A 22259-nucleotide genomic window follows, 5' to 3' on the forward strand; every position below is an offset into this window, starting at 1 on the left:
CTTACATGCTGTGTGGCCTTGGGGAAGACACACCCTCTCTCTGAGCTGCAGGTTCCTGTCGGTAAATTGGGGATGACAATGATAGCGACTTCATACAGGGTAGTCGTGAAAATCAAATGAACGTAAGCATAAAAGAGTGTTCAGTGATAACCGTGAGGGTTGTGGTTATTATGGCCCAGATCCAACCAGACATCCTAGGGAATGCTGACTTATCTCTTCTTCCACCCCATGCCCCCCACCCATCCATCCTCGACTGGAGGGGCTCAGCCCTCACCCCACCCTCTTCCTAAGGTCTGGGTAACAGGGATTCTCTCTGGGGCCACCATGACTTTGGGGAGCTTGGGAGAACATTAGGTCTTCCTGCCCCAGGTTCCCTCTCCACTTCCTCTGCAATAAGTCCAAGGAGGCGGCTCTGCTCCATCCATGCCTTCCCCAACTTTCTCGAAGGGCAGTGACAGAGGAAGAAACAAGGACAGAGCACAAAGCCAGGGGATGGAGGCTTAAAGACAGGGCAGAGGGGATTCCCTGGTGGTCCAGTGGTTAGGACTCTGGGCTTCCACTGCAGGGGGCATGGGTTCGATCCCTGGTCAGGGACCCTTGAGGGAGTGTTGTTTTGTGGCTGCCCCTCTCTCGCCCGCTGCTGGTGTGGAAGGCCAGGGGCGGCTCTGCATGGCCCCAAGGCGGCCCAGTGAGTGGGCTAAGGGGGTTCAGCCACCATCCCAACCTCCTGCGGGAAGGTGACTCAAGTCACCACAGTCACCCAGCCCCACTGGGCCCACAGGGGCCCCCTTGCCATCACGGCCACTTCTGGGGCTTGGGTGCCAGAGGTTGGGGGGCTCACAAGAAGCTGCGGCTTTGCTTTCAAGTTGGTTTGATGCTTTCCCCCTCCGGAAGGACTCACAGCTACTCATCTGGCCGAGGTGCTTGAGTGACTGGACGGGAGTGTGCGGCAGGGGGACAGGGGACTGGGCGGCAGAGGGACTAAGAGTGACTAGACCAGCGCCTTCACCCCTCTCTGCAGAGGCTCCCTTTCTCTGGCTGCTTCTTGGTTGCAGGAAGGGGCCTGGGACAGGGCTGCCTCCTTACCGTGACCTACACCCCTGCGTCTTTTCCATGATGGCTGGATGGCTAACCTGGCAGGGCTGCCTCAGGGCTCCCACCTCCAGGGCGGGTTTGGGGCTTGGAGGATTTGGGAAGCCGCCCTCTGGGGGTCAGTCCTAACCGAGGTGTTGTCTTGGACAGGTTGGGACCAGCTGTTTTACTGGGTTGCGGTTGCAGTAACTGGTGCTTTGGGGCCTATAAACCAGGCTGGAAAACTTCTGACACAGAACCTTCTGGAGGCCAGACTGGGGACACAACTCCCTGTTTATTTTGTGAACCTCAATTTTCCCTGCTGTTCAACGGGTTAGCAGTGGGCCAGTCTTCTATTCACTATTTACTGGGTGCCCTCGGGAGTTTGGTCAGGTGCCAGGCTCTGGGGAGACAGCCAGGAACCAGCCCTGGACTGAGGGATGAAACCCCGACCTTCTAGGGCCACCTCCACCTCAGTTTTCTCACCAATACAATGGGCTCCGGCTCACGGGGACTAGGGGGGGAGGGAGGGGCTTTGAGGTCTGTAGAAAGGCCACCACGACACAAAAATGGGCATGAAACTCACGAGCTTAAGGGGCTTTTATTCCACTCCCACGGCGAAGCGCTTGAGCGTTCCCCACGGGCCAGGCGGCAAGTGTGGCAGGAGGGCTTGTCACCCTGGCAGTCGCGAGGATTCCAGCCACTACCGCGCCCAGGGGAGCCGCCAGCCCGCGGGCCGGGGCCGCCAGAGCCTGCGGCCAGGGCGGGGGCCCGGCCGGGAGGGTGTGTCGGCAGCCGGGTGGGCAGGAGGGAAGGAGGGAAAGGGGCGGGGCGAGGAGGCGGGGCAAGGCCTGGCCCCGACCCCCGCCGGCGGCCGCGAACGCGGAGCCGCTCCGCGAGGGGGCCGGGCCCGGGGGCGGGGTCTGTTGCTCTCTTCCTCCGACTTGTCCCCGGCCCCCGGCCCTGCCCTCTGCCCCGTGCTTATAACCCGGGATGCGCGCCGCAACCAGCCCTACTCCACCGCCTGCCGCCGCCGCCTGCCTCCCGGTAAGGAGTCCCCTTCCCACTCCCCAGCCTAGGTCGCCCTCTGCCCGGACCCCACCGAGAACGAGCCGAGGAGGCGGAGGGGACCGCGCGCCCCGGGCTCGGACCTGGACGGGCGGGCAGGGGGCCGACGCCCGGACTCCTGTTGCTCAAACGCTTGGCGGCCGGATTCCTGGCTCCCTTAGGCCGCGGAGAGGGGGCCGGGGCGCGAGTCCGGGGGTCTGAGGGGCAGGTCGGGTTACTTGTCGCCTTTGCAGGCCGAGGTCCTTTCTGGATTTTCCTTCTCCGATCCAATTTCCCTTATGCCGCGAGCCCCACAAGTGGAGACCTTGGGAACCCGGAGGGTGTGAGGATTCCCGATTCTCTCGGCCCCTCTCTGGCCCTGGTCTCTTGTCTCCGCCTCTTTTCCTCTGCCCGCAACCAGAGGTCCAGCCTCACCGCTGCGCCTCGCGCGCCCCCGGGGCTTGGGCATCTCGGCCCCTCCCACAGCCCCAGCCTCAGTTTCCCCCGGGCGGGTCGCTCCGGGCTCCGGGTGGCCCACCCCGGTGCCTTGGGTGTGGCTGTGCTCCCTCCCCTGCAGGGGGCGTCAGTCGCGCGGCTCTGCCTTCTGAAAGGGCTCTGCGTTCTCTGGCCGGTGGGGCGGGGGCCTCGCCTCGCCGCGGTGCCCGGTTTCCGGCTGGCACTGGCCTGTGGGAGGGACCGCTCGTCAGGAAATGTCAGCCGTCCTGATGCCTGTTGCCTTTGGCCCCTGGGACGGCCTCGCCCTCCGGGGAAGGAGAGTCTCTGTGAAATGCAGGAAGCTCCTTTCCCATCCTGCCAGGGCTCTTCCCGAGGAGGCCCCGTGACCTGGCCGCCTCAGTGCTCCTCTCTGCAAAGTGGGGCGTCTCCTCCCGAGAGCAGCGCCGTCTGGCTGCACATCCCGGGCAGGAGCAAACCTGTCCTTTCCCCAGGGATGGATCAAATCGGCCCTGGGCTTTGATCCCTCCCCGCCACACCCAAGCTGGTGACAGAAGAAGGCAGGTTCTGGAGGCCCGCAGACCCCAGCCCAGAAGGCAGGCACAACTCCACAACTGGGTGAGCCTTCGGGTCAGCCTCCCAGAGTCCTAAGCCTCAGTTTCTCCATTCGTCATGGCTGGCACAGGCTCAGGGCTCAGGAAACAGTAAGGGGATGTATACTGTTGAGAAGGGTGCCTGGGTCCGTTCACTCCCTGTGTCTGGGGAGTGACTCACCGGGTGCTACCGCGCTGGGCGTTCAGAACAGGAGACAGGGTCCCTGCCCTCCTGTCTTAGGTTCTGGTGGGGGAGGGAGACAGCAGAGGCAGAAACAGCCACAAAGGACATGGGAACTGGATAGGGACTGGAGGAGTCTCCGTTCCACACTCCCTCCCCCCGCCCATCCCCGTCTCAGAGCCAGGGCAGGGGGTCCCGTCCCGGTGGAGCCACCTGTGCGTTACGCTGAGAAGTAATTCTGGCTCTGCTGAGCGCTGGTGAATGAGTGGTGAATGCTTCCGGCTGAGCGCCTAGATCCCAGGCCAGGCACAGGATGCGGTGGAGGGAGGCCCCCACTCAGCATAGTCTGAACCCCCCTGAGTACCCACAGGTGCCCCCGTCAGCTGCCTGCCTCCCCTGGGCATGTGTGGTCAGTTGGCTCTGATGGTAACCGTTTCCCTGGCCCAGGGCCCCAGGAGCCTGACTTGCGGGGGGGCCAGGCCCAGACTCACCGGCTGGGCAAGCACTTTCCCATGCCCCATCTCGCCCTCGTCCTGTGGGTCCTGGGAGGCAAAAGCCAAGACAACCAGATGCCTTCATCCAAAAGCTGAGCGCACAGCCTCTGAAGCGAGCGCCTTGCCTGTGGGCATCCGTGCCGAGAGAGATAACCTCTGGAATTCAAGGTCTACGGCTCTGATTTCTGCTGAAACACTTTGGGCAAAGTTGATCTACCAGGGCTTCGCTCCTTCCTGTGGGACAGACGCCCTCCGCAGACTTGGGGTAGGCCAGGCACCCGTAGGCATTTCAATATAGTAAACAGATGAATGAACTCATGCTTTCTTCCATAACCAAATGCTCTGAAAAGGGTTTAAGTGCCTGTCACTGGGGCCTGGTGAGGTCCACTTAGTCTTCCTACCTCCTCCTACCTCAGGACATTCTCGTCGAAACCGGAGACCCAATCTTCCTAAGGCAGGGCACTCCCAAAGGACCCCCGGCACCGTGGGCAGAGGAGGTTCGCTGGAGCGCTGGTGTCCCGAAGACAGCCTGGCATTCCTGATTTGAATCTCAGGCCCCAGGAACTTGCAGCTGAGAGCCAGCTCAGTATGTAGCCTAGAGCACCCCTACTGCCCTCAGCTTTCTCATCAGACACAGAAATCCTTCCTCTGTGTCTCACCAAGTATGCAAATGAAATGAGCTGAGTGTGTCAGGCAAATGTTCAGGCTGAATCCTGACACTTTGACCTCCTGGTCAAAGTGTGGAATTGCCCCCTAGCTCTATCAGACACGAATGAGGGCAGCAAGAGGATGAGAGTTGCAGTCCTAAAATGAGCAAACCCCTAAGTCAGGGAGAATTCTATGGCCTTGGTGGAGCTAGGCTTTTTAGAAACTATAATGAACTCAGCTCGACTGAGTTAGAATGGGAGCGGAGGGGTTCCAGGGGAACATTCGTGTTGCCGCAGCACAGAGAAATAGAATACTGACTGGTGATGGTGCGTTGAGGATTTTGTCTTCTGGCAGACAAGTAACGGGAGGGGGAGACAGTCTGTGGTCTCCTAGAGACCAGAGAGTGTAGGGCAGAGAGCAGTAAAGAGCAGGTGGTCTGCAGTCAGCCTGGGTTTCTATCCCAGCACTGCCATCCGCTAGCTTGAGACCTGGGCAAGTCACTAATTTTTCTGAGCCTCGGGTTCATCATCTGTAAATAGGTGGTAATAACAGTCCCCGCCTTGAAATGATGCACGTGTGGCACTACACATAGTAACTGCTCTAGTCATCCTTCTAGCTTTGACGTTTTAGAGCCGCATGAATTTTCTTAGTGCCGAGCAACTGCCCAGGCTGGCCTGGCACATTCACTGGGAGCTGGCGGGGGCACTGGAGAATGCCCGCTGCCTTGCCAACTAAGGCCAGGCTGGCAGGCATCTTGGCATGAGGCTCTCTTCTTCCCTTCCCAGGTGTCCCTCTTCTGGAGCAGGATGTCTGGGCTGGCCCCGGGAGCTGGGGGCATGAATGTTCTTGGCAGTGGTCATGTGCCTGGGAGCTGGGGCACCTGCCCTGCGCCCTTCGTGGAGGGTGGGGTGGCGGCAAAGCTGGGGCCGCGGGAGGCCGAGACTCAGGAGCCCCAGAGCCCCAGGAGTCCAGCCCCCCTGGGCTGGGGGAGGCCGAGTCCTCAGGCAGGAAGCCCGGTGTCCTGGGGTGTCAGAACCAGAAGGGCTTTCAGGCTTGCAGGTTGTTGAGCAGGTGGTGATATTGATGCCTAGAGAGTGAGGGGCTTGCCCAAGGTCAGCCAGGACCCAGTGGTAAGGAGAGCTTGGTGGGCACAGGTGTGGTACCCAGCTCTGGGCTCCTCCTGGAATCTCACGGAATCCACGGTCGCCTGTGGAGGGATGGGCTGTTCTTGATCCCGTTTTGCAGGTGAGCAGCTGAAGCTGCTTGAACCCAGGTCTGGAGGACCCAGCCACTGTGCTCTGCCCCTCGTCTCTCCCACTCTCCGTCCCCCAAATTGAGGCCTCAGCTTCCTTTAGTTTCTGCCCCACGAAGTCTGCCGGGACCTCACTGGCAGGGACCTCACTGACTGAGGGAGGCGGGAGCTTCGCCAGGAAAGGTGGAGCAATGTCAGTGTCAGATTATATCATTGTCTCTGCCCACCTGCCCAGCTAATCTCTGGACGTGCACACGTAGACTCAAACGCCACACACAGGTGCATGCATGCAGTCTCAGGCACATTCTCCCCAAGAAATGCAGGCACACGTATGCATGCGCACGCACGCACACACACACCCCTGCACTCAGGCACACACTCCTGGGTGCACCCAATCCATCACGTGTCTCAGGCCCAGAGGCTGAGGCCCTCTAGCCGTGCATGCATGTGGCCTGGCAGGCAGGAGGGGCTCACAAGTTTCCGGATGAGAACGTGCATGGAATTCCAGACTTGGAGGGGATTGTAACCCTCTCTTTTTTTTTTTTTTTTTTTATTGTGGTACGCGGGCCTCTCACTGTTGTGGCCTCTCCCACTGCGGAGCACAGGCTCCGGACGCGCAGGCTCAGCGGCTGTGGCTCACGGGCCCAGCCGCTCCGCGGCATGTGGGATCTTCCCGGACCGGGGCACGAACCCGCGTCCCCTGAATCGGCAGGCGGACTCTCAACCACTGCGCCACCAGGGAAGCCCTAACCCTCTCTTTTTATAGGTGAGGAATTGACCTCCAGGCCGCAGAATCAGCAGCCTTTCTCTGAGTGCCTGCCATGTGCCAGGCGCTGAGAGGTGGTCCCTGTCCACACAGAGCTCACAGTGGGCAGCGGGGGCAGTGAGAATACACTGTGACTGTGCTGTGATGGGCCATCAGGCACAGGGCACAGGGGCATCGCTGAGGCAGAACAGGACAGGCCCAGGAGGTCTGTTCCATGGAGCTGCCCCTCCCCCGCCCGGTGCCCATCCTCTGGCCCCAGGGCCTTTGGGAGGTGGCACAGCAGGGGTGACTCTCGGGCCCACATCATCTCTCCCTGTCACTCCAGGGTGTCTGAGCCACCTGTGGCTTCCCAGACCACACCTTGTCCAGGGATCCCCTTCCTTGCACCTCCCAGAGAGGGGAAGCCTTGTACTTACGAGTCTAGCTGATCTGGGTGTGAATCCGGGCTCTACCACTCACCAGCCAAGCAAGGCCTTGAGCAAGTTCCGTAACCTGAGCCTCAGTTTCCCTGTCTCTAAACCGGGGGTAACACAAATGGAGGACTCAGCTTATAATGGACACCTTCATGATCTTGACTGTGGTGATGACTTCCTGGCTGTAGATACGTGCCCAAACTCATTAAATTGTACGCTTTGATATATGCAGTTGATTGCATGTCAATTATATCTCAATAGAGCTTCACAAATACGCAACATTACACCCCCCACCCGACCACACCACCAGCCCCTTCGCACACGAACACAGGGCTGGGAGCACGCACGCTGCAGCAGGGCGCTGGACGGGGCTCTGGGGCTCCTGAGTCTCCCCACTCAGCGAGGCTGCCCAAAGGGGAGTCCAGGGGCTGGGTAGGCTGGGTTCATGGCCTCTGGTGTCACCCAGCTGCCTGCATTTGCAGGGTGGTTCGCTGAGCCATCAAGACAGATTCTGGAAGCCCGCAACCCGCACCTTCAGCCCCAGCCACTTCCTGCCATAAGTCCTTCCTGCCTCCCTCCCACCTCCTCCCCTCCATCCTGGGTGGCCTGTTGCCTGGCTGCGGTTGCCGTGGGCATGTCTGCAGGCCCCAGCTGGCCTGGGACAGCCTGGCAGGTGGCTGAATGCCCACTGAAGGGGGGAATTGTGGACACCCATCCATCAGAACTGCCCCCAACCTCACTGTTCCATGAAGTGTTTCCCCTTCCAAGTCCAAAAGGCAGTAGAAACATGTGAGCTCTGGGACTGGCTGGAAGGTGGCCTGGTGAGATGCCGGGGACAGCACATAGGATGTGTTCTTGTCCCTCGGCTGGGCTGGGTTCTACTGCAAAGGGCTGGGTGACCACTTTGCCGCTAAGCCTCCAGGCACACGAGAAGCCTTCAGTATACAGGAGCCTGCATCCTTGGGGAGAGGCCCTTCTGGATGAGGCCACATGGATCTGTGCAGTGATGTCCACAGCCTTTCCCAATAGATTCTATTAAGGACCCTGACTTTGGTCGGTCTCCAGTGCAAATGCTCCCACCAGACACAAGCACACACCCAGGTAATGCAGGATGCTGGGGCCATGTCCATGGAGGCTGGAGACAGATGGACTGGATCCAAATCTGGCCCTGCCCCCTGCTGACCACAGGACCTCAAGCAAGTGACCTCGCCTCTCTGACCCTCGGTCCTCTTCAGCAAAGTGGGCACATAACAGCGCCTACTCTCAGGGCCATGTGGAGAGTGGGGGGAAGGCAGGGCCTGATGCAGCCCTAGGGCTCAGGGAGAGCCTTCTGGGTAGAAGGAACAGTGGCTGCAAAGGCAAAAGGAGTGAGAGGCTCTGGTGCTTTCTGGAAGGTTCAGTGTAGCTGAAGAGAGGGAGGGATAGCGTGGGGCACATCTGTCCTGCTGCAGAAGGACAGATCTACCATCTGTACGTCCTGGTTACCTTCCTCCTCTGGGCCTCAGTTTCCCCCTCTGCACATGGGGAAGTTGGTCTCTGAGCTCCTCCCAACTAATCATTTTGGAGCTGGGTTCATTGAGGTGTTTGGGGTCTCTCGTGTTTCCCCTCTCAGAGGTACTTTCTTTTAAAAAGAACCTAAAGTCCCATTGTGTGAAGGTTCACTGGGGCCCAGGTGGGAGAGGTCCAGGGGGTCATCCTATTCCCTGTAGAGCTGGGAGGCAGCCCTGCACGCTGGGAAGAACCCAGGTTCTGGAGCCAGACACAGACACGTGCTCTGTGACCTCGAGCTGGCCACTGACCTCTCTGAGCCCCAGTCTCTGCTGCCCCGACATGCATGACAGCTCCTACCTCATGCGGTCATAGTCCGGGTGCAGGGTGATCTATACGAGTCCCCCAGGGCCATGCCTCACTCGCACTGGCCCAGCCTAGTAAGGAGCAGTTCTGACTAGAGATGTGTGGGCTGCCCGGGCCTCAGGGCCACGGCCTCTCCCAAGTCTCCTGACGCTGTGCACCCCTTTGCGTCTTGACCTTGACCCCGTCGTCTTCTCTAGCTGGTGGGGAACTGGCTCTAAGACATGCCTCCACCTGCCAGGCCCCAGTGTGGTGTGTGTGCGTCCCCTGAGAGGGTGTCGGGGGTGGAAGGCGTGAGGCTGCAGGAAGGAGCAGCTCCTCAGCTGGTCCTGATGTCAGACGAACATCCTGTTTCACACCTCACGGTAGCGGCCTGTCCAGGGGATAAGACTGCCCAAGGCCGAGGTCGGGGCTGGGGGACAGGCCAGAAGGGAGCTGTCGGGAGGGGCTGGCAGAGGAGGAGGGGGCGGGGCTGGCTCTGGGTCACTCACATTCTTCCTCGTGTCCTCCCTCCAGACGAGATGTCCGGCAAAGGCTCCGTGGTTCTGGCCTACAGCGGGGGCCTGGACACCTCCTGCATCCTCGTGTGGCTGAAGGAGCAGGGCTATGACGTCATTGCCTACCTGGTGAGGGAGCGCCTGGCATGTGTGTCTTTCTACTGTCGGCCCTGCTGTCCATCCAGCTTGCCCACCTGCCCATTGTCACTCATCCAAACCCAGCTCCCCCTCTCTAAGCCTGTCCTGAACTGTAGGAAAATGCTTCTCGTTTACTGCCTCTTTCTCTTCATCTGTCGAGTGAACACCTTGGAAGTCCCCCAGGTCTGAGATGCCCCCCAGATCACGGAGGAGCCGAGCCTCCATGCGAGTAACTGGACAGGGGGCACAGGAGTGAGCGTGGCAGAGCTGCTGGGCCAGCCTGCCTGGAGAGGGACCAAGGGCTTGGATCTGGTGAAGGCCCCGAGAAGGCATACAATCTTCCCCTTTCCCAAAGCCCTCAATAATTCAGCAAAGAGTGTAGGAGGCTACACTGGCTAAACTAGACGAGCCCTTGGAGATCATCTGATTCTGGGATAGCAAATAGGTCACGGGCCATAGGTTATGTATGATGCCATCCCCCATCCAGGGTCCGTAGCAGACATCCCTAATTAAACCAGCTCAACTTCTGAGAAACCTGGACGTAACCTCTGAATCTTTCTCCATATGACTGTGCAAATTCTAGAAACCCAGCTTAAGCCAAACAAAACCAAAAATAAAAAAGAAAACCAAAATAATACAGTTCTTCATGTAACTGAGAAGGCCAGGGGTATAATGGCTTCAGGCAAGGCTGGATCCAGGTGCTCATCCAGATCTGCCTCCATCTCTGCTTGGCTTCATTTTTGGCCTCTCCACGGGGCAGGCAAGGCCCACATCATCATATCCAAGTTTTCCCAGAGCAAGGAGAGCTTCCTGCAGAGGCTCTGACAGAAGGGCCAGGGGGGACTCCCATTGACTGGCCTGAGTCCCTGCCCACCATGCATTCGTCAGTATGGCTGTGTCCCTACAGTGAGCAGGTGACGTGATGTGCTCTCACCCATCCCTGTGGAAAGAGGTCCCAGGAGAGAAGGTTCTCTTTGCAGAGGAAGTGAGGGTGGCACTCTGGACAGGAAAAGTCCAGCTGTTGTCAAGAACTGTTTGTTCGCAGTTGAAGTCAATCTACCATCCGTAACAGTGCTGACCCCATGTTCCTCAGGTGGAGCAGGGGAAATGCCTGGCTCACAGTTGCCTGCTGAGAGAGAGCCAGGGCTTTGAGCGGATGCAGAGAGCCTGGGGTGTGTGCACCCTGTCCTCAGCAGCAGCGGTGGGCCGTCCAGATCCCGGGCTCCCCCCCCCGGGCAGATTTAAAAGCTGAGTGACCTCAGAAAAGCACCTGCAGCTGGACTCTGGGAAGATTCCAGAGTCTGTTGAGCAGAAGCCAGGGCCAGTGTCTAGGCAGGAGGCCAGAGTGCAGCCAGCAAAAAAAAAAAAATGCCCGTGTCTAGATGGGGATGTCGGAACCAGAGGCTGCGCTCCAGCAGGGGGACAGCTGGGTGCCCGTAGCCCAGGCCTCAGCCTCGAGCCGGCTCAGGCGCCCTGGGACAGTCACGTTGCTGCACTTGGCTGGGGAAGTGAGCTGAGAGTCGGGCAGCTGCTGACTCTCCAACCTTTGTACTGACTTTGGGGGAATTGGGGTAAGAGTTAGACGGGTTCAAGGGAAGCCTTAGACCTTCAAGGCAGTGACAGCAAATGTTGCAACCTAGCAGCCTGGGTGCACGGGGCCAGGCTCGGTCCGTCCTTCAACCAAGTATTAGCTCTGGAGAGTGTTACAGCTTCTCCAGACCCTGGTTTGCGCCCTTTCTCCTTCCTACTTTGACCTCAGCGATCCCGTCGAAACCACCGCCATCTGAGGGCTGTTGTGTGTGAAACACACTTGCCCACGGCTCACCCCAGGGTAGGGGAGGGGCTGGGGGGGACATTCTTCTCAGCTCTTCTTTCTTCCCCTGGGTTAATGGGTCCTCTCTGCTTCTGCTCATCAGGCCAACGTAGGCCAGAAGGAAGACTTTGAGGAAGCCCGGAAGAAGGCGCTGAAGCTTGGGGCTAGAAAGGTACCACGCGGGAGGCAGGGTTTGGGGCTGGAAACGGGATTTGACCTGGTGGGGGCAGCTGTGGGGGGTCCTGTCCCAAAGCTCCTTGTCTCCCCCACACCTTCCAACTGGTCCTCTTGCTTCCAGGAGTATAAGGTCAATTCCTTCTGCTTTTGGTGTGCAAAGGGCATCATCTTCTGGTCTCCCCCGGCCACTCTTCTACCCAGTCACCTCCCCAGCCCACCTCCCCATCCATCTGTCTTTTCCTCATCCATCCATCCACCTGCCCATCCCTCTTTTATCTTGCTGTCCATTCACACATCCACTCACTCATCCATCCCTCATCCATCTACCTGTCCATCCCTCCTAGCTCTCTGTCCATCCACCCATCCTTCCATCCATTCAACAGAATCAGTGCATTGATTGAGCATCTAATCACGTGGTGAGCAGGCCCATAAGGTGAACGTGGCCAGCGTGGTCCCTGCTCACATAGGCTAACAGTGCAAAAGAAACGCGATATCTGCAAAGCACACTAAAACGCAGTAAAACTCACATCAGAAGTATTAGGAAGCTGTCAAGTTCACGGTGTCAGATACAAGTTTTCCATAATTCTAACTCTTACTGGAAAGCTTGGCAACAAATTCAGTTTTCCTTGAAGTGATAGGGTCACTTCATTCTTATGAAAATGTTGGCCAAAAACCCAAGTCTGCACTGACCCTGTTTTGTCCGTCGGTCCTTTGTTCAAGAACGATGTTCTATGAGAAAAGGGGCTAGTTGAGCTAATAACTCAACTGAATTATTCAGCATATCTGAATGCAGCAGAGATGCTTCGTGTACATGTCACATTTTGTACTCGAGTCGAGATATAACAAAAGTCAATCATTGTTTACTGCATTTTCAAGACCACTCTTAAGAGAAATCTGCGCTGTGAGAGCAAGGCGTGAGGAGCACCGTGTCTGAGGAGTGTGGTGCCTCTGCCCTGATTTGTGCTAAGGTGCCAGCCCCTTCCCCCATCATCACTTCTGCATAGTCAATGTGAATGTCAACAGAGTGAAAACGGCAAATATCAACTGAGTATCACAAAAAATGTTTTCAGTCTCCCTGAAAGGGTCTGGGGAACTCTAGGGGGGTTACATTCTGAGAATAATTCCTCTAGATCAGGGTTTCTCAACCTCGACACTGTTGACATGTGCCTGGCTGTCCTGTGCATTGTAGGATGTTTAGCAACATCACTGGCCTTTACCCACTAGAGGCCAGAATGACCCCCACAACCCATCAGTTATGACAACCAAAAATATCTCCAGATATTGCCAGCTGCCACCCGTGGGACAAAATAATCCCTGGCTTTTGTGGATTACATCTAGATTTAGATCTTAGATTTAGATCTTGTTTCATCTCAGGCCCAGAATGCTATGTTGGGAGGGATTTAAGGACCACATCCAGTTTCGCCTGGATGGTATATCAGGATCGATTAGTAATGTCTGCCATGAGTGCAGGAGGGAGAGTATCCGCACTGTATGCTGGATTGATTTATGATGTCTACTACAGATGCAGAAGGAAAAGTGGAGGTACAGCTCGCCCGGGGATCCATTAACAGCATCTGCCTTAGATGCAGGCCACTCGAGGCCCCTGGGACTCTGCTTTCTGATGCATCCCGTCCCTGCCGAGGCTCGCTCTCATGGGCTCCTCTCCCCATAGGTGTTCATCGAGGACGTCAGCAAGGAGTTTGTGGAGGAGTTCGTCTGGCCCGCCATCCAGTCCAGCGCGCTGTATGAGGACCGCTACCTCCTGGGTACCTCTCTTGCCAGGCCCTGCATTGCCCGCAAACAGGTGGAGATCGCCCAGAAGGAGGGAGCCAAGTACGTGTCACACGGCGCCACAGGAAAGGTGAGACCAGGATGGACGGCTGGGGACGGAGAAGGAGGCAGGGGGCCTGCGAGGGGCACACAGGCAGCCAGGCAATGGACGGTCCTCAAGCAGTTGTAGGTTCTCCCCCAGCACAGTCAGGTATGCAGAGGACAGACTGGCCCGTCCAGTCTGAATAAGAGGAATGTTTTTAGTAGCGAGTTAGGGACGGCTCTGCCCTGTACCCCGAGTGTGTGAGTCCCGTGTGCCTGTTCCACATGTGGTTTGAGCAGTGTCACCCCGTTTTGCAAATTTGCTGCTGAGGTTCAGGGACCAAGGTCACTGTGGGAGTCTCCGTTTAACGCAGTGGGCAGGGTCAGAGACCACGAGGTAGCAAAGGGCTTGAACCCCAGCTGTGTGGCCTTGGGCGAGGCCCTTGCCCTTCCTGAGCCTCAGCTTCTTCATTTGCAATATGGGGATGAGGCCTTGTCTTAGTTTCCCGGGGCAACAGCACCACAGACTGGGCAGCATCAACACCAGGAACGGATCCTCTCACGGTTCTGGAGGTTTCAGAAGTCCAAAATCAAGGTGTTGGCTGCCATGCTCCCCCGAAGGTGCTAGGGAAGGGCCGCTTCCGGGCTCTCCCCTGGCTTCGGGTAGCTCAGGTGTCCTTGGCTTGTGGGTGCATCACTCCAGGCCTACATCTTCACGCGGCCGTCTCCTCGGGGCGTCTTCACATCGCCTGCCCTCAGCACGTGTCTGGTTGTATGTCCAAATTTCTCCTTTTTATCAGGACACCGGTCATACTGGATTAGGGCCTGCCCTAATGACCTCATCTTAACTTGATTACTTCCGTAAAGGCTCTATCTCCAAATAAGGTCACATTCTGAAGTATTGGGGGGGGGGGCGGTTAGAGCTTCCACTTATCTTTTGTGGGAGACACAGTTCAACAGATAACACACCCGCTACTTCTGGCCCTTGTGTGCAGGAGTGCAGACTGAAGGACGACCCTGGGAATAGAAGGCAGGAAAGCCCTCAGCCCCTGTCCCGCAGGTGGCAGGGCTCAAGAAACAAGATTCCTAACGATGTAGGTGACTGTAGGCAGTGTTACTCTGGAGTCATGAGCTCGCAGTTAGCGGACACGCCGCCAACAGCTTGCTCCAGGTTGGGGGGCAGGGGGCCTACCTCTCAGCACGCATGTCCTGACCTGACCCAGGCCCGCCCCCCGCAAGGCTGGTGGAGGCAGTCGGGAGTGGGGGAGCAGGCCCTGGCTCAGTGTGATGTAGGGACGCTCACGGCTCAGACTGTGACGGAGGAGGTGTGATTTGGGGGTGGCCTTGCAAACAGTCGCCCCGCCAGGCGGTAGTGGTGTCTTTGGAAGCTCACTCCTTTGCTTGGCGCTCGGTCAACCAGCTTGTACTGGCGTCTGTACAGCGCTGAGTGCGTGCTGGACACCGGAACAGTGTTGAACTTCGCGGGCCCTTTTTCCTGCCCTCAGGGGACCTGTGTCCTAGCGAGGGAGAGAATGGATGCAGGAGAGGGTGGCAGTAGGGCCAGTGCCAGGGGAGCCAAGGGGAGCCGAGGGGGCAGCAGGCAGAGGCCGAGGGAAGGCTGTCGTGCAGAGCACGGCCCTGAGGGAGGAGGAATGGGTACAGGAAGAGAGTGCCAGGCGGAGGGAACAGCCTGAGGAAAAGCCTGGAGACGAGGGTCCTGAACACGTGGTGGGAGCTGTAGCCTTGGGGGAAGCAGCAGGGCCAGGGCTGGGCCGGGGCCACGCTGCGGGGTTTGGCTTCAAACCCCCAGGTTGGACAGGGGTGGCCAGTGGCCCTCCCCATCCCCCCATGGTATGTAGGGGATTGTTCTGGACGGAAACTATGGGCTCCTGTAAAAGGAGCAGACTGGTGAGCGTGGCCCTAGTTTTCACTAACACCCTAGTCGTGAGCACATTTTGAGCGGGGTGGTGGGAATCATAGGCGGAGCAGTGGGTGGACCGGGCCGTTTGGGCAGAGACCTGCATACCGCCTTCCGCTCCGGCGGTAGGAGAGAGTACAGAGGAACCCAGAGGTTCAGGACTTGGGACTTTGGGGCCAGTACAGCTGGGTTCAGATCCTGGCTCCCCTGCTTTCACACTGTGTGACTTCACCCCATGAGTCTCAGTTTCCTTATCTATAAAATGGGGATAAAATAGAACCCGCTCATGGGGCAGTTGGGAGCTGTGAGTAGGAAGTAGGGTCGTGCCAAAAAAGAGCTCAGCAGAGACCTGGTACATCGTAAACACTCAGAGAGGGAAGTGCTCTGCTCGCACCATCATCAGACCTGTGCTGGGGCTTTGAGAACAAGCATCAGTGCAGAATGAACCTCTGAGACATCTCACCTGTCTGTGCTGAAATCAGCCAGACAGTGAGCTCCCTGTTCCAGGAGGTATTCAAGCTGAGGCCAGGAAGTGAGGATTATGGAAGGGCTCCTGCCTGGAGAAGTTCCCCCCAGAAGTACCGTCAGAGGAAGGGTGGCTTTCAGGGCTAGTGGAGTGAATGTGTGTGTGGTGGGTCTGCCCCTGGCCTGGGAGGCTCTTGGGGTCCAGGGAGAGACCGCCGCCCCCCCCAACCCCCCCCCCCACCTCGCACTAGACTAGCTCACATGCAGCTGGGAATAGCTGCCAGCGGCTGTGTGCGCTGCTCCGTTTGGCCACAAGAGGGCACCAGAGGTTTGGGTTTGAGGCCTCCCGAGGCTGACCCTGCAGGGAAGCGGCTGGAGGAGGCCCTGGCCACCCAGGGTCCCGTTTCCCACTCTGGTTCTGTGGGGCTTCGGTTCTGAGAAGAACACCCTCCGCGGCAGTTCCGTAGCCTCTTGAGATTCGGGGACGTCCCTGCAGTTCATGCTCAGTGTCCGCAAGAGGGACACTCCGACTTGAAACAGCATTGGGGGGCCTCCAAGACCAGCAGCGGGAAGGCCACAGGGGATGGTGGGGCCCGGTGCCCCCCACCCCGAAATCTCCCATCTCTTCTGTGGGTCGATGGGCAAGGCGTAGTCCTGTGCCTCAGTTTCCCCGTATTTAATAGGACCTGGGGAAGCCCCCAACAGCCTCTGCAGACAGTTTCCTAGAAGAGGCGGGTGTGAGTGAGGAGAAACTAGAGGGCCTGGACTGGGGTCCGGAGGGATGCCAGGCTTGAGGCGGGGGGGGGGGGAGGGAGGGAGGGGCCAGCTACCTGCAGGGACCGGTGGTCTGCTTGGCTCGGGGGGAGGGGCTGGGGGGGCGCATCAGTGACTTTACATGTCAGGAGATGGGTGTCCAGAGTGAGTGAGTGTGGCCTGCAGGAGGCTGGCACCCAGAGGCAGATCTGGGTAGGACACTCGGCCAAACTTTCTGCAAGGGGTTCGCAGTGAAGAGAAAGAGCTGGGTGTAAGCAGACTGCAGGGGGGCTTCCCCAGATGGGGAGATTCTAGCAGGGACCGTCCTGAGCCCCCGGCCTCTCCCAGCTTCTGGCTCCCGAGTCGGGCGATAGAGAGACCCAGGGCCTCCGGGCCCTTGTTCCAGCCCCGCCGATGTCGCCTTCATGCATTGGCTCACTGAACGCCCCACTGAATACCTACCCATCCCTGGCTGTCCTCCACACACTGGGACACCCATACAGGGGACTTGGGAGCCCTGAGCCAGCAGGGGGTGACGGTGATGCTGAGACCGGAGGAAGGGCATCCCAGGCCGCAGGAGCAGCTTGTGCAAAGGCCTGGAGGCCAGAGGCAGCTTCTCACCCAGGGCCCAGCCCAGGCGGCACCTGGTGCAGAGAGAGCGGGGGTCCACCCCTTCACACCCCTCGGGGACCCTGCATCCTCCCCACCAGAGAGCTGCCCAGAAGCTGGGATGGCCCTTCGAGGGCCCCCTTCCTCCCCCCAGTTTTGGAAGACGGGCCTGGAAATAGGAGGCTGAGGCTCGGGAAGGGGTGTGGCGGCAGGGGTTTGGAAATGACGCCATCTGTATGGTGAGGCCAGGAGCAGATGGGAGCCCCGTGCAGTCCCCGAGGGCGCGGCACCCGCACTCACACGTGTATATCAGCACGTGGGACCTGCTGCACCTCCTCCCCGGCCCCCGGGGAACCTGCCAGGGCCACCCTGGGGCTGGGGCTCCTGGGGTCAGGGAGGGAAGGAGTGGACAGGCCTCGACTCTTGTCTGGGACAGAGTTTGAACCTGGGGAGCCTGTTTGGCTTCTGCGAGGGTCTCTGGCTCGGGAACAGATGGGTGTCCCCATGGCGATCCTGATGGGCAGACCCCAGCCCGGCATGCCCGTCCAAGGAGGCACAGGCTGCCATTGTGCTAGAGGAAACTTGAAGCCCTGGAGAAAAAAAATCACCAGGATATGCAACACTGGACCATATGCTTTACGAATCTAAAATAAGTCTGCTTTGTATTGTAGACACCATTGCTCCAGGAACTGTGCTGGTCACTGGCCCTCGGGCAAGTCTTACAGCCTGTGCCTCGGTTTCCCCATCCGTGAGATGGGGATAATAATAGAACCCACCTCAGGGGCTGCCGTAAGGGTTCAATGAGTTATGCGTGGAGCTCAGACCCGTTACCTGACTGTGAGCTATTAGGATGGGAGTGGTGCCTGCTGGCTGTGTGTCCCTGGGCAAGTGACTCCACCTCTCTGAGGCTGAATTGCCTCATCTGTAAAACAGGGTTAAAAATCCCGCTGGTGCCAGGTGGCTCTCCCGTGTGGCAGCCAGGGCATGGTAGGCGCTCACTGAAGGGATGGGATGGAGGGTGAGTGGGGTGGCTGGTCCCGCACAGCCTGTGGCCCCGGGAGATACCAAGAGAGGAGCGGCCTTGGCCCCTTAGCCCCTGGCTCCGAGCAGAGGAGCTGAAACCTGTATTTCCGCGTCGCCTGACAAGGCTCTGGAAAATAACATGTTATTCCCGCCGCTGCCTCGCTGCGCCCGTGCAGTTTTCACAGTAGGCGAGAGGTCCCTCTGATATTTCCGCAGCGCTTAAGCCTCCCTCCAGGCTGCCGAGCTGATGGGAAGCGGGCGGGCGGCTGGCAGCCATTGTCTCTGAGGACAGGACGCGGGCACAGGGAGGCAGGGCCGCCTGCCCAAGGCTGGTGGGGGCCGTGGGGGCCCAGTGCCCGGGCTTGGCTCTGTGCCCTTGGACTTGTCCCTTCCACCTCTGGGCCTGTTTCCCTCTCTGTGCAGAGGAGCCCTTGGTGGTCACCTGGATCTACCCCTACCCCAGCCAGCCACTGTGTAGACAGGGAAACTGAGGCTCCCAGAGGAGACAGGACTCCCGGTTTTCTGGACAAAGCACCGTGGAACCGTGGGAGTGGGGCAGGCGGGGCCAGGCAGGTGGGAGGCCCTCGGGAAGAGGCTGACGTGTGGGCAGCTCGGGGGCTGCCTGGAGTCTCGGCGGGGACAGGCCTCCAGCCCTGCATGTGTGTGCACCCCCTGAAGTGCAGACACACGTGATGACCCGTGTGCACGCCCCCTCACACACCAGTGCACACAAGGTCACGACCATCACAGCTCAGCACACAAGGGGCACGTGGGCATCTTGCGGACACATAGACACACGTCCTGCACACTTGAGTGCCCGCACAGCTCAGCTCTGTACTTGGGGAGCCCTGGTTCAAGTCCAGAGCAGAAAGCCCTCTCCAGGAACGCCCAGTCTTCATCTTTCAAACAGGCTCGTAGGACCCACCTCAGAAGATAGTGAGGTTGGAGGTGAGCACATGCGGAGAAGGGAGCCACCCAGGGGGTCCGCCCTGAGTGGCTCTCGGTGCATCGCTGAAGGTCATGCGGCATTGCCCCCGCCCCCGGCCCCGCCCCCCGCAACTGGTCCCTGTTCTGTGGCTCCTGACCGTCCCGTTCCACGTTTCAGGGGAACGACCAGATCCGGTTTGAGCTCACCTGCTACTCACTGGCCCCCGAGATTAAGGTAAGATGTTGCTCCTCCCACTAGAGGGTGGGCGCTGGGGGCTGAGGCCCCTGGGGCTGTGGAGCATGGAGTTCTGGGAGGTTCTCCAGACAGGGACCTTGTGGTGGGTGGCGCCCTTCTTTCCCATGGAGAGCTCCCTTCACTCACGCCAACTGCAGGGTGACAACACTCTGTCCCTGACCATTTGTCCTTCCCGAGACACTGCCCAGGTGCCTGGGCGGGTCAGGCACTGGAGGGAAAGATGAGGCTGCCCGTCCGCCAGGGTCCTCGCAAAGCCGGGTCTGGCTTCCCGGGTGCAGATTGGAACCATTCTGAGACACGGTTGGCCAATATCTGGGCTGATCACAGCCCTCTCAGCCCCAGTGGGGGCCACCCAGCTAAGGCCCTCCCTGTCCCGGCTGCCTGAGCCGTGACCCCCGGGGTCTTGGATTCTCTCCTGGGATGGGAGTCAGTAGGATCAGGCCCCTGGGCATCCAGGGCGCGAGGCCGAGCCATGGAAACACACTAAATGCCACAAACACAAGGCCCAAGGGTGACCGCGGTTTTTCTAGTGGCCACGTAAAAAAAAAGAAAAAAATCAAGATAAAAAGCAACAGGTGACATCATTTTACTATGGTTTATTGAACCCTGTGTATCCCAAGTGGTACCGTTCAGCATGTTATCGAGGTAAAAAAAATTACTGAGATGTTTTACATTCTTTTGGTACTAACCCTTTGAGACCCACTGTGTGCTCTGCACTTAGCTGGGACCGGCCACGATTCGGGCCGTGGTGGTCACACGTGGCGCCCGGGTACCATCTTGGACGGCACAGGCAGGCGTGGGTCCAGCTCCTTTGAGCCCACTTCGGGCGAAAGCTACAGAAAACGGGCCCCTCCCAAGCCCACAAGGGTCCCTCAGGGGTTTCATTTTTTTTCTTTTAAGTGGAACCTCTTTCTCTGTCCCTTTAACCAGCCAGCAGCTGCTTGGGGGGTGAGAGTGGCCTGGAGGTGAGCGGTAATGAACTCTAATGATCTGTTTTGACCCCAAACACCAGGCGGCAGAGAAGCCCCCCGGAAGGTAGCTGCCTGTTGATGCTGTAGGCGGGTGGGCATGAGGCCCTTCCCCGACCCCCATTCTCTGTTCCCCCAACAGCTTGGGGGGCCAGGGTGTCTGGTTTCTGGGTCTTTGTCTGCAGAGGCCAAGGCCATTGGTGGGATGGGGCTGGGGACAGGGCCCCGGGCTGGTCTCCGGGAGCTAGGATGAGGCCAGAGGGAGCTCCGCGCCCAGGCGTTGCTCATTCCAGGCCTGGGGGACCCCACTCACGCCACTCTCATCAGCTTCCCAGCCCGGGAATCACACCGGCTTGTCCGTCTAGATGACACCCCCACCCCCATTAGGCTGCTGTCGGCAGAGGCGGGGGCCTGGCTGGCTCCACGGCTGAGCGGGAGCGTTTGCTGGGGACTTGTCCCCGACCCCCCAGGCTGGTGGGATGCATTCGGTCCAGCTCCCCTCCTTTCCCCAGCCAGAGCAGCCCCGGGGGAGGGGGAAGGGAGGGGAGTAAGAGGGGTGGGCCAGGGGCCGTTGCAGGTCGCATGGGCCTCACTGCCCCGCAGCAGGGCCAGGCGGTGTAGCTGCAGCAACGTGAACCCCTCCTTAGTCACCAGGGGTGCGGGGCCCTGGCCCTCTGGACAGGGGTGCCATTAGGAAACTTGAGGCCTACCTAGTTCATAGTCTCAGTTGGAGAGACTGAAGCCCAGAGGGGCAGGGACCCGCCTGGGGACGCACGGCCATTCTGCCACAGAGCTCGGGCCTCTCCAAAGCCACCCTCTAGGACGGCAGGCCGTGTCATTCCCCTGCCCACACCCCGTGGGCTACACAGAGCCCCCACCCAGGTGCCCAGTGGAGCCTCAGGCCCCTTACCAGAGCGGCCAGCTCTGCAGCTTAAAGCCAGGAGAGGCTGCCCGGGCCTGACTCCTTGCCCCACATCCAGGTCATCGCTCCTTGGAGGATGCCCGAGTTCTACAACCGGTTCCAGGGCCGCAACGATCTGATGGAGTACGCGAAGGTATGGCCAGACCCCACCATCACCCCGGCCCTGGCCCAGTGCCCTCCAGGCACAGCCCCCCAAGGGGGTTGTCTGGGCCAGAGGCACGGGGCTGGGACTGATACCCACGCCTGGAGACTGAGCCTCTGCCCTGGCTGCTACCCTCCGCCCCGTTACACCTGTTCCCTGGGCCGGCTCCGCTGAGGCGTGGTCACTGCCAGGGGCATCTCCCAAGGGAGCCCCCAGTCCGCCGAGCAGGAGGGCGACGGCCCCCTCTGCTTCCTGTTCCAACTGCCACCTCTGCGGTGTGTGTCGCTCAGGGGATGGGCGGATGGGGGGTGTGGGCCCGGCTGTTGTGTGCCCCTCCGTTACCTAATTGTCCCCAGTGCTTTCCCAGGGACAGGTAGGCGCTCCGAGGGGCAGAGGCGGACAAAGACTTCTGTCGCGCCAGCGCTTTTGAAGTACAAGTTGCAGTAAACCATGTTAGAAGTTTTGCATCAGGATCCGTAGCCACTCCCCAGGGTACCTTTCTTTTTAGCGACTCAATGGCAGCCCCTGACAAACAGCCTCAATCAGTCAGACAGGGGAAAGCAACCCCGTGCGCACACCAGAAAATTGCTCGGGGTTTTAAACAGCAGTCACCAGGGCTGGCTGTGAGCTCCTGCCGCGGCCAAGGGGCCGCGTGGTAGGGGACGCGGCGGGGACGCAGCCCTGCCCCTACCGCCAGCATCCCATTAAGACCTGGAGAGCTCGGAGGAAAGATCTCCTCTACCATCTGTTGTTTTATTATTAAAAGGGGAGTTTACAAGAGCAAGTCCATATGTTGCCAAACAAATTTTCAAATAGCAGAGCTATTAAGAGAACAAGGTTACAGGCTTTTTTCCCCTCCTTGGTCTCCTTGATACAGAACACGAAGCACGTTTTATCTTTAAGAGCAATGAATGGAGACCCCCGCCCGTCTACATTCTTACGCCTGCAGTTCTGGTTCGAGAGAGGCCTGACCCACACGCTGCCCTTCACTTCCGTAGCTCCCAGACAAAAGCGGCCCCTGGTTTTTCCAGAAAAGATGAATTTCGGCGGTATTGTTGTCCCTCCTTCCC

At 59.1% G+C, this 22259-nt stretch overlaps 1 protein-coding gene across 6 annotated transcripts in view; it reads left to right on the forward strand.

Annotated features, from left to right (window-relative positions):
* Window positions 1–1963: 1963 nt before the first annotated feature.
* The window catches only part of ASS1 (argininosuccinate synthase 1), a 50904-nt gene continuing 30608 nt past the window's right edge, over window positions 1964–22259 (forward strand). For all 6 annotated transcript variants that reach the window (XR_012332741.1, XR_012332742.1, XR_004527155.2 and 3 more), the window contains exons 1-6: window positions 1964–2118; window positions 9286–9395; window positions 11321–11389; window positions 13067–13255; window positions 19080–19136; window positions 21106–21180. Coding sequence is in view for 2 of the 6 variants with exons in the window: in XM_033858849.2 (XP_033714740.1) it covers window positions 9291–9395; window positions 11321–11389; window positions 13067–13255; window positions 19080–19136; window positions 21106–21180 (495 nt within the window). In the remaining 4 variants the exon portion in view is untranslated. The remainder of the gene's footprint in view (window positions 2119–9285; window positions 9396–11320; window positions 11390–13066; window positions 13256–19079; window positions 19137–21105; window positions 21181–22259) is intronic.

The sequence above is a fragment of the Tursiops truncatus genome, chromosome 6, assembly GCF_011762595.2.
Source record: "Tursiops truncatus isolate mTurTru1 chromosome 6, mTurTru1.mat.Y, whole genome shotgun sequence".
Classification (NCBI taxonomy): Eukaryota; Metazoa; Chordata; class Mammalia; order Artiodactyla; family Delphinidae; genus Tursiops; species Tursiops truncatus.